Source organism: Nansenia antarctica (assembly GCF_963989245.1).
Source record: "Nansenia antarctica genome assembly, chromosome: 11".
Taxonomy (NCBI): domain Eukaryota; kingdom Metazoa; phylum Chordata; class Actinopteri; order Argentiniformes; family Microstomatidae; genus Nansenia; species Nansenia antarctica.
The window spans coordinates 23,312,968-23,325,467 of NC_137681.1; the positions used below are offsets into that span (position 1 = coordinate 23,312,968).

The window sequence follows — 12,500 nt, forward strand, 5'->3', positions numbered from 1 at the left end:
GTATGTTGAAGCCAGGTATGTCCCACGGTATATATATTGTATACTGTTAGCTAGTACATTGTAATTAATGTCAAAGACACGATTACCTTTCTACATTACAATCATAATTGCTTTGTACTTGCTGGGGGTCCCCCGAAGAGAGGTTTCAGAACCACTGATTTAGCAGACGCTCTTATCCAGAGCGACTTATAGTTTGAGAGAGGATGGTGGTGGTGGTGGTCGGGGGTGGGGGTGGTGGTGGAGAGAGGGTTTGTCCAGTTGATATGATTGAAAGAATGGGGACAAGTTAGAGGGATTACCTACAGTACACTGTGGGTGGCTACAGGTACAGCAGAAATAGCTATTGTTAGAAGAGTATGTCTAGAAATAATGAGGGGCCTCGTTATTGCATCATATCCTATTATATATAACTGAGTTATAGGAATCTGATGATGATGATAATGATGATGGTGATTGACGATGATGGATGGATGATGGATGATGATGATGATGATGATGATAGGAGTCGTAACCTGCTCCCACACAAGTTTATTATAATACAAGTTTAGCAACCCTTAGGCCTCCACCAGATCACCCCTGATATGGAACACTATCACACAAGACTTTGGCACAACCTGGAGTACGCCCGCCTCTCAGTCTGAGTGGGTGGGTGGTCTAGTGCTTTGGCTGCTGACTTGTATCTTCTACACAACCAAGTGTACAGTGTGACCAAGTCAACAAAGAACATAAATTCACCCGAAAGAATGAGGCTTCTCATGAAAATGTAACCCAGCTTCATTTTGAACATATTTCTATGAAATGATGCCGTGTACTGTGTCTTATAAGTGGACTATTACTACGGGTTCAATACAAAAGCAGCCAACTGAAACGTCAACTGGAGTTCAACTGGAGGTCATGGCCTAGGTGTATTCCACAAGCACACATACAGAATCTCTTTGTCCAAAGGGAGCGTTTCGCCCCTAGGTGTATCTACACTTGGTGTCTGCAGATTCACTACCTATCTTCCGCCGTAGACTGAAGACCCTAAGGCTACACCTTAACTGTCCCTCCTAAGACCTTTTCATCCCCTCTACCCCCTTGTACAGTTTCTCTACTGTAAATGTAAGCCTTATGACTGCCAATGGCCCCTGGTCCTAGCATAGATTACTTTTACTCACTACGCTTTGGATAAAGGCGTCTGCTGAAATGCCAAAAATGTAAATGTAATGTCAATTCAATACAATTCATGGCGCTCACGTTCATTCATGTATCATGAAACAGGATGGAGGCCAATGGGACAGAGGTTCTGTCATGGAAGTGAAAGAGTGGGTTTGGTCTAATGAGGCAGGACGCTGCTGTCACCATGGTGAAGTCAGATGGCCCTGAGTAACCCCTGGATCACCCACAGGGACTGGATGAGAGCGCTGTCTGGGAACTAGGAAACGTACATGGCAATATCCGGAGTACCGCTGTCTATCCACCCCTTCCGACTGCCACCTCTTCATATTTTTTAGAACACAATTCATATCGATATATCAGACAGAGGCTAGAGTCTACACTGTAGATAAGCATTGTCTGTCTGTTCCATTTCTTCTCATTGTGTTTTGATGGATTTTTCCTATCAGTAGGGCATTTCCCGTCAAGGACATCGTATTGCATCTGTCTATGAAACGTGCTATATACCGTATAGCCTAAATCAGTGGTTCTCAACCCTCTCCTCGGGGACCCCCAGCCGCTCCACATGTTATATCTGTTCCACCACCAGCTCACCTGATTCAACTGATCAAGTACAAACCATAATTGCTTTATACTTGATCAGTTGAATCAGGTGTGCTGGTGGTGGAACAGATCAAATAATATGTGGAGCGGCTGGGGGTCCCAGAGGAGAGGGTTGAGAACCTCTGGCCTAAATAAAGCTTGATTTGATTCGATTTGACAACTAAGGTGTAGGACAAAATGAAGCACATTACTCCCTATGGTTCACAAAAAAAAAATTGGGGAAGAAAAAAAGAACTTTAATGAAAAAGCTTTCTCCAGCTACTTCAGAGCAGTCAGTCAGTGTCTCTCTCAAGGTAAACTATCCAACGAGCTGTGAGCAGCAGCACATTGAATAATCCCCACAATGCATCAGCTCTCTCACTGTCCCATACGCTCGGGAACCGGATTCATTGCGCCTATAACGGGGAGAGTTCACCGCCAGCTGCTCAAGCTATTGTTCCGGGCCAGAGGACGGGGAAGAAATCTAATAAGAATTCATGGTGCAGTCGGGTCTGTTTTTTACTGCAGGGGAGGGTATCGTTCTCCCAGGTTCTGCCATAGGAGCCCCGGCTGGGCCCGCATTCCTTAGTTTACCAGCTGGTGCAGTGAACAGTGTGTCCGCTGTGTCTGGTCTGGCTGTTATTCTGATGGAAGTAAGGTTGAGGAGTCTGCAGGAAGAGGAGGAGGAGGAAGAGGAGGAGGAGGGGGTCTGCTACTCTGTTCCATTCCGAGCAGTTGGAACTCAGAAGGGAGGAGAGATCCTTTTTTTCCCCATGACAAATAAGTTGCAAACAACAGAAACGGAAGGAAGGAAGGAAGGAATCAGAGCTTCATTCCCGACATGGTTCCGGTCCTCTGGTAGGGCTTTCACACCGGCAAAGAACCGTGTCGGTTCGCGTTCGCGTTCGGATACCTCCGAACGTTGGCGCTGTCTGGCGAACGATACACTGGTATGAACGATACACTGGTATGAACGCGGACTCGTTCGCCAGACAGCGCCAACGTTCGGAGGTTTCCGAACGCGAACGCGAACCGGCACGGTTCTTTGCCGGTGTGAAAGCCCTATGAGTATCACGTACCAGGGTTCCCACACCTTCTGGAACATCAGATTCAAGCACCTTTCAAGGACTTTCAAGACTCAACCGCTCAAATTCAAGGACCCAACACGGCATAGTTTGAGACAGACCTAGATGAGAATTTATATAATAGGAACTATCCGCTCACAGACAACAATTAAAAAGAGAGGCTTGAATGTGTGAACACTAGATGGTCTCTTGCCTTCTCTACCGCAGCACAGCAAAACAATATACCGTATTGTGAAATACGTGTAAAGTTAAGCAATACAGACTTATTTACTAGTAGACCAAACTTTTAAGACCATGATTTTTTTTTCAAATTCACAAACTTTAAAGGATTTCAAGGATTTACTGTTTATCCTGGCAAAATTGAAATCGATATAAGATTCCTTTCCATAGAGACACACACACAGACACACAAATACAGACAGACAGACAGACACACACACACACACACACACACGCGCTCACACACACACACACACACAGGCATGCACGCACGCACACACACACACACACACACACACACACACACTGTGTGCGTTCCTTACCTTCGTTGTGGAGGTCCTCCCTTCTTTGGCCCGGTTCTCTTTTGATGGCGGATCTGCGGTAGACCACGTGGACACGCCCCTTCACTTCCACATCCTGTTGGCCCTTTTCTAAGGGCTCTATGAAGAACTCCCCATTATCTGTCCGGATCAGGCCTGCCTGGAAAAAGAAACAGGTCCTTAGATTAGTCAGGCCCCACTCTCCTCCTCCTCCTCCTCCACAGCCTCCCCCTGGGGCCTGTAATCGTAAGGTACCCTGTAATTTACGCTACGCCTGGCCCAATCAATAGGAAGATTAAGTAAATAGGGAAATCCATGGAATGACGCAGGCAGCCGTAATTGAGGCGCCCGGCAGCGTTGTGTGTCTGTGTGTTTTTGTCAGACCCATTTCCCTTACGATGTTTCCCCCTTCCCTCATAAAACCACGACTGAGTGAGCATTCATTCTCCAGTCGCTTATCTGCGTTCATACATCTACGTTCAACAGAGGCAGGCGTCTTCACTCCTGGTTACGATGGTACGGTTCATATACTCTGATTATTCACAGCCCTAATGGTGTGCAGAAATTGAATTGGAGTGCGATCATGTAAATATACACGGTACTTAAAATACAATTGGAGTGGCTGTGGCTCAGGAGGTAGAGCCGGCGTCTAATGAGTGCAAAGTCGTCCGGTTCGATCCCCGGCTGGCCACGTGTCGAGGTGTCCTTGGGCAAGACACTGAACGCCAAATTGCTCCCAATGAGCAGGCCGGCGCCTTGCATGGTAGCTTGCCGCCATTGGTGTGTGAATGGGTGTGTGAATGAGAGGCCATTGTAAAGCGCTTAGTAATAAGGCTTAGTTATATAAGTGCAGTCCATCTTACAATTATTTAATTATTCATGAGTAAATTCAATTATTATACAATTATTCATTCATGAGTAAACGTGTGGAAGCGAGGGAGTCCGTTTTACTGCTAGTTTCACTGCTCAGCATCTCTTATATACACTGTACATGCCATTTAGCTGACGCTTTTATCCAAAGTGACTTACATAGCAGTGAATCCATCCATTTTTCAGTCTATTACATTAGATTCGATTAGATTGAACTACATATGGTCCCAGAGGGAATCAAACCCACGACCTAAGCATCTGAGTGTGATGAGAAGAAAAGAGGGATATGGCAGTGGAGGAGGAGGAGGAGGAGGAGGAGGAGGAGGAGGAGGAGGAGGAGGAGGAAAGGATATGGCTTCAATATGAGTTCTGATTCTGTTTTCATGAGCACACAGCCATCTGGCCGATTCATCGCTGCATGATGGTAGAAGAGGCTGCTGTCCTCCGAGACTGAGCTGGACCTTGACTTGCCCAGACAGAAGCTTTTCATCACTATTAACCGGCCTTCGGTGTTTTGATGATGCAAGAGGATGAAGCTGAAGAAAGTGAACATACTGTACCCTCCATGACTGAAGAAACTTTACATTTTCTTACAAAGATCAATGACACAGTCGTTCGTCAAGCCAAAACAGTGCAATGCAATGGATAGGGTGAGTAATCCCCACTACTCTACACCAATGGGGGATTACTCACAGAATCCATTGGATTGCAATATTTTGTGAAGAAAAATCAGAACATTATGGTCGGTTGCTGACTTCACCAGCCGGCTGTCACATGTCAGTGTTGTTTCATCACTGTTACTGCTGCTTTGTGTGTGTGACACAGACCTGGGTTGGAACAGTATTGGTATTGTTTTTAATTCTTTGAACATTTGCTTTGGCCTGTCTGGAGTGGCAGGTGGTCGGGGTTTGCCATTTTGAAACTATTCCATTGGCTGTATTGTGCTAAACAAATTCAATCAAGCACAGTTAAACATCTGAAATTATTTAAAAATGCTATTTGAACAGAGATCTGATGTGACACAGGAGTTAACTGAGTTGGAGGCATTTGCCTTTGTATGCAAATCCAGTGTCCTCTCAGAGCAGACTACAAAGCGGTCGAGTTTTAAGTTATTCAGTAAGCTTTTTATCCAAAACTTGAAAGATATTGACAGTGACTGTAGCACAAATAGAGTTCAGTTAGGTGAAGGTAATAGTTATAGGCAACAGTTAAAAGGGAACTGTCATCTTTTTCAAACTCCCTTACCCTTCAAAAACGAGTAGTCCATCATTATCCTACACCAACAAGCATTTGGCAGGAGATGTATATAACCTAGGCCTATATAGATCTAAATATGGAACAATGAGACTGTTTTGTAGCTAAATTTAACCCCGTCTTATAAAAATGCTAAACATCTTCCTTCACGTAACTTCAAACCATGGATAGAAGAGTGGACGCCTGACTGCATGAGAGAGAGTGAGTGAGTGAGTGAGCGGAGAGAGATCCATCTCTTCCGAACCAGGAAATGCCAAGCAAGAAATGCTGGAATGCTTCCTCTGTGGTCTTCTCTTTCACCAGGGTGGAAACTGAACTGGGCCTGTCTGGGGAGGACGTCTGCGCCGCGGCGGGAGCTGAACATCTGTGAGGCACGCCTCAGAAGAGGCACAGAGGGGGAAACACACAGTCTGGGGCTCACCTGAGCCTCCCGCCCCCACTGAGACAAGACCTCAGATCAACATCCAAGTCGGGTCGATATTTCACTAAGTTCATAACATTCGACTGGCATGAAATCAAACCTGATCGAGAAAAAAACATTGGTTTGTGGTTGAAATCGGCCGAATGAAACAGTATGTGCAGTATGTATGTATATATACAGTTTGGACACAGTTCCCCATTGAATTGAACTTGGACTGTCTGGGGAGACATTACAAGTCAAAGGTTTGGCTTCCATTGAATGGGAAAGAGTGTCCAAACTTTTGACTGGTACTACACGCACAACCTAAGCATTGTTAGCTCTATGCTCTATCAACTGAGCCACAGAGGACCACTGTATGTGTTTGTTGTTCTGTTTGTAAATTCAACCAACAAGCCACATTGATGTAATACGTGGGCGTAATGTCAGTGATGCAAGTCAAAGTCTTCTGGAGACCTGTCTCCGCACAGCTTAGTTACAGGAGTCTGAAAAGACACCTCAGATGTTTCATGATAGCAAACATCACAGTCAGAGTGTTTTCAGTGAAGGCCTTGAGGTTAAGGTCATTAAACATCCCTATGTTTGTTTACGCAGCAGCAGAGCTCCCACAAGGAACAACGATCAACTTTAGAAGGTTTTATTCTGTTAGCGTAGCCTGGCCTACTCACAATCCGAATCACGTATCTAGATGTCCCCTTCATTTCTGCTTCAAGGACTGAATGTTGACATCAGCCGGGGGTTATTGCCTCATGGGATTGTGACAGAAGCAGCCAAGCTACCACACTGTATAACTGGGTAAAAGCTCTGCACATCCATCATCTCACTCAATCAAAAGACAGTTAGAAGTGAGAGGGATCATTGTCAGTTCAGCACCCTCTGAAATCAGGTTTGTCACTGAGATCCAATCTCTATCGTGAGATCCCTGCACGCCCTACGCCATAGATCACTCTGCAACCTATTCTCAGTGTCAACACTCTCTTCCATAAAACGCAAATATACCTCATCTTTAAGCTCACCGATACACTAAATTCCACACGCTAACACTACAAACTTTGAAGGCAGGATATGTACTGTATGTATGTAATTCGAGTGACCTTCTTTTTCTAACTATGCAAACAGTTAGTGTCTTCTTGTGGACAACTGCACAGCACACACTCGGATGAACTACACATGCTCTAGGAGGTCATTATCCGCCTTGCCTAGATAGGAAATGTGAAAAAGTCCCAAATCTGAGAACAGAATCTATAATTGTGCGTGTGTTCATTGAATTTTATATTGATTGTTCTGTGTCTGTCTTATTGGATTGAAATGGTACAGCACCTGAGGGCTTGTAGAAATGTGCGCAAATAAAATCGAAAACTTGAAGAAGGCCCTCAGGCTACTGCTAGTGATGCCCGGATGACAATGTGCTTGGGAAACTTCTTTTTACTGTCATTCCAAGAGCTTAACCTGCAATTTGTGGCAGATTGTTCTGAAACGTATAATTTCTGTCAAAGGCATGGACCTTGTCTGATCTACACTTATAGAGGAGGCCTGGACTCCTGTAGGAGAGGATGACAATGACAGATGGTTGGTGACACACCACTTGAGTTCCTACTACAGTATATGCCCTTTACGTCAACCTCAGGGCATACAGACTGAAGGAAACGAAAATGGTAATTATATTATGAAAATTTGCCATGGTATTTTGTATTTTTTAGATTGTAGACATACTGGACAGTTAATGTATTCTACACATACTGGACAGTTAATGTATGGCAAATAAAATCCCAAATGGACAAAAAAATTGCACATCACAACACCAGTCAGCCTCAAAACACCAGCCCCCCACACACACAACAATTTGACTGATGGACTGACTTATCGAGGGCCGAAGAACATAACCTCCTATCTGCAAAAATGTTTAAAATCTTCAAATTAAAATTAAAATTAAAATAAAAATTAAATTAAATTAAAGAAACAAATTTAAAATCTTACAGAATTTTTCAGATAGGAGGTTATGTTCTTCGGCCCTCGTTATATAGAATGACTCATATAGCGCCTTTATCCAAAGCGCTTGACAACGGCCTCTCATTTACCCATTCACACACACATTCACACACCGATGTCGGCAAGCTGATGGATAGATGATTCACTTACTTAGGCAATGTATTTGTTGTAAGTCGCTTTGGATAAAGGTAAAAAAAAGTACATGTAAAATGTAAATAGTACAGTATATAAGAACAAGGGGACATTCCTGATAGAGTGGTCCTGTGTGGCTTTGACGGTGTAGCACAGCAACTCACACTGGAAGCGTTCAAATCGGGACGCAACACTACTTTGTTCATGCGTCTTGCCATGATTAAAAAATGTTCGCCGACATCTAGGGGCCGGTGTCCTTCCTAGTAGACAACTGAAAGATGTTAGCGTTTTTAAGTCTTTAACTCTGAAACTTTGAAACATTTTAGTCTAGGATATAGGGTTAACCTGTGTTCCAGGAAACTAGCTGTTAGTAGAATATGTTTCAAATGGATTTCATTTAGTATAGAAAGTAAGGCCTTCAGAGTTCCTAAACGAGGCCCGGTGCCGGGTGTGATAAACTAGGCAGATGAACAGGGTCTGTGGGTGGGACTGTCTGAGGCTCTGAGCTGTGCTGACTGTGCAGGGTTAGAGGTTGTAATAATACTCTGGGACAGGTCCCCAGGGCAGGGGATTACTGCTTGATTCCTTCTCATCAGCTTTCACCTCTCCCAGTACTGGGCCAGAAATGGCATGCATAGCTAAGGATTAGGACAACGGATTATACAGTAAAAGAAAAAGAAAAAGAATTTGGGCATATAAATGAACTGGCATTCTACCCGGAAAAAGGACAACATATCAAAGATGATTAAAAGAGATATCCAGAAGATACTGTGTGTGTTCTGTTCTGTGTGTGGTTGATTGAAATGATAGATAACAGAACTCAACACACTGTGTGGGAGAATGACCTAGATATGTGATGGAGAAGTTCGCAATAGTCTGTCTAGGAAGACACACGTTTAGAAACTTTGTAGTACTTCATAATTAAAAACGAGATGGATAAGAATCTCGAATGTGCTAATCACAAGATCTGTGCCTTTCCTTTCATTTTCGTCATTTTTCTTATCTCTCACTCACAAGCGTGATTATCTTCATCGTTTGTGCTTGTGTGAAGTGGCTATTGAAGAGTATTGTATGTTGGAGCTGAAACTACAGTCATAACTCAACCTCTGAAGAGCAACTCAGTACCTGTACCGAATACACATGTGACGGCAGCTGGTGAAAGCGGGAATAAGAGAAAGAAATGTCAACGTTGTTGTTGAAAATCAATGACACACTTGCTAGTCAAGCAATAATATTGCAATGCAATGGATTCGGTGAGTAATCCCCACTACTCTACTCTACACTGACTACTAGGTAGTAGTGGGGATTACTCACCGAATCCATTGCATTGAAGTGTTTTGTTTTGCAATGTTTTGCAATGACTTGATATTTCTTTACATTTTTCAGAACAAAAGCCTGAACATTTTGATGACGCTGATGGAAAATAATAGGTGTATGATAACCATGCAGTCAGCACTCAAACAAAATAAATTAGGTCAACAATTTGCAATTAAACATCTGTAGTGTTTCTGAGGGAGTCCTGAGCTCTTAACACTGACCTGAACAGAGTTACTTGTATGAGACATTTAATTAATCATTTGAAGAATGTAACATTTAGATATACTGTATAGTTTCTAAATCTTTGTGTGTGTGTGTGTGTGTGTGTGTGTGTGTGTGTGACACACAACAGTTGTAGGAGTGGTCAGTCTCCCATAGAATTCCATATGATGAAATAAGATGAAATGGACCGCATTAATCACTGTCAACTTGTGCTCCAACCTATCAGTGAGTTGGTGCTGTTGCTAGGTGTCTCTCTCTATTTAAACTGATAGACACATAAATAGCACCCCTCCCACCCAGTGCGGTCAGCCACCCATCCCAATACTCGAGTTTCCATCACACAAGTAATTCAATCACACGGCATCGGTGCCAATTCCCCACACATGAGCAGCACCGGTGTGGTGTAATCATAGCCGTCAGTCATCGCCTGGGCCAGAACAATACAGGAGAGAGGGCATCTATAGCACACAGCTGTTGCCATCCGATAGAGGTCCCTCACAAACCCTCCTTTCACTGTGTGCAATATGCCCATCCATTACACCCTGACATTTTGCTCACTCTTTCCCCCCCCCCCCCCCCCCTTAAAAAAAGAAGAAGAAAAAAACTAAAAACTCCCTCTGCTCGATTGGTAGTTTTTGCATTTTCAGTGTACCTTGGAGCCCCCCTAAGCTCAGCTGGTAAACCCTCTATGCTGTAAGAGGACAAATATACCCATCCAATCCAGTATAAGTTGGGGGGGCAATAGGAGGCGTTGCACTGTTGCACGTGGCGCGTCCCATCAGTCACATGCTGGCTGCCAAGGATGAGCAAGCTTGACCCTCCTGGCGCATGGCCGGGAACCAGGAGAACGTAATCCCCTGCTGCTGGTGATGTCATGCCTCCCTCTTTGAGAGGGCTCCATGGGGACCGGCCAACTCCGGCCCCATAGAGCTCACACCGGAAGCGTTAACTTAGAGGCAGACACACAGGGAAGGGTTGTGGAGGATTGTCTTGTCTGTGCCTTTTGGAGGAAGAAGAAGAAGAAGAAGAAGAAGAAGAAAAAAAAGAAGAAGAAAAAGAAGAAGAAGAAGGAGGAGGAGGAGAATGAGGAGGAGGAGGAGGGGGAAAAAACGTCTGTAGTGTCGTGTGGTGTAGCACAGAGACTAGTTTTAGACTTTGGGGGCCGTCAGATTTGATTGGGTTTTATTTTGGATTTTGGGGTTTTGATTGGTTTGAGCAGAGCTGGGACACTGTGTGTCTACAGACGGCTGCTGCGCCTGTGTGGTGCTGTGTCAACCGTGCTTTGAAAAAGGACAAGACCGACAGACTGAACAAGTATCTGATTTTTTAGATGCAAACATCAAACTTCAAACATCGTCTTTGAAGGTGTATGCTGGTACCGTTCAGTGAGTACAGATGAAGGCTCTGGAGGGAGAAGCAACACCAAAGACATATCTGTAGGCCTCACAGTGCCCAGACGATAATGAAATGACCCACATCTGATGTTGTCCAAAGTGGCGGCTTTTTTCATCATTATCTCCTCTGGGACCTTACACATCAAGCACACACATCTGAGACTAAATCATTTTTGCCTGGGAGCTGTGTCTGTTTACCTTCAAATGCTCTCTAGAAAAAAAGAACACCCCGGCCAGCGAGCACAGACGTGCCTGTGTTTACACTGGCGCGGGCTCAATGAAACACATGGACTGTATTCGAACCTGCCGACAGTGTCAAACTCACTTCCTTTAAAAGAGTAGATACCCCATAGTCACATGTTTCATAACAGCGCCAAACTCTTTGGCTTGCTGGTGGTGGTGGTGGTGGTGGTGGTGGTGGTGGTGGTGGTGGCGGTGGCGGCTGTCACACAAGGGACTATTCACTTGAAGAGCCAGAGGAGAGGACGGATGTGCCTTTGAATATTTCACATTGCTGGGGTGCCTGTGGGGGTGAACCTAGCCTAGTCCCCTTACCTACAAATGTGCAGAGATCAGCAGAGATGTCACAACTAACCAATGAGGTGAACACAACAACATCAGACGAGGGTTTATTATTATAGCATCGATCGGCCGCTCCTGGAAAGCCAAAATAATCACCTCAGAGAGGAGGATGAGAGACACGGTATCGTCAAAAACAACTTAGCTTTTAGTTACGCCCCCAGCTAAAAGGTGTTCACTCATGATTAGTATTGCATTTTGATGTGTTTCGCATCGATCTGGAGTCTCATCCCACCCATCCCCCCATCAATAATTGTCTATGACGGCTTTCAACCAGGGCATTGAATAAACTAGACATATTGTAGATTGGAGTGATAAGGCTAAAGTCAATATCGCTGCACAGAGGGGCAAGCTACAGTAGTAGGCAGCAGGCTACTGACTCTGTGCCATACAGTACAGGGCGCTCAGTCTGTAACTCATGAAAACAGGAGCAGTTGTTCACACAGTCCCCTGTCCCAGTCAAGATATCATACTGCAAATATTTGAATACAGTTTCTCTACTGTCCTTCTAAACTTGTGACTGCCAATGGCCCCTGGTTCCTAGCATATATATTTTTTATTTTTTTTATCACGACTGACGTATAGATGATTCACTTAATTCACTTACGTTGTAAGTCGCTTTGGATAAAGGCGTCTGCTAAATGTCTACAATTTAAAGGTAAAGGTATTCTACAGTATTACACATTGTTTACACTGTAAATATAGGATTACTAAGATGTTAGGGGAAGAAGCTACAACGTCATTTCTAAGACAAACACATGAAGAGAACACATACTGCCCTTTCAGCCTGAGCCTCTGAACCTTCTGTCAGAGCAGTGCACACTGAACAGCTTTGTCCTTTATGCCACTGACTGTAATTACCTCAGACACAAATCAATGTCTCCTTAATGAAAGATTTCATTGTGTCGCTACGTGTGCGCCGAACAATGGCACTCTCTTCTTGTGTCAGCATCAGAGATAAAAG

At 44.3% G+C, this 12,500-nt stretch overlaps 1 protein-coding gene across 1 annotated transcript in view; it reads right to left on the bottom strand.

Annotated features, from left to right (window-relative positions):
• The window catches only part of adamts14 (ADAM metallopeptidase with thrombospondin type 1 motif, 14), a gene marked incomplete at both ends in the record, with an annotated part of 50,219 nt that overhangs the window by 34,405 nt on the left and 3,314 nt on the right, over positions 1 to 12,500 (bottom strand). Inside the window, 1 exon segment of the mRNA XM_080542501.1 lies at positions 3,365 to 3,521. Within this exon segment, the coding sequence (XP_080398627.1) occupies positions 3,365 to 3,521 (157 nt within the window).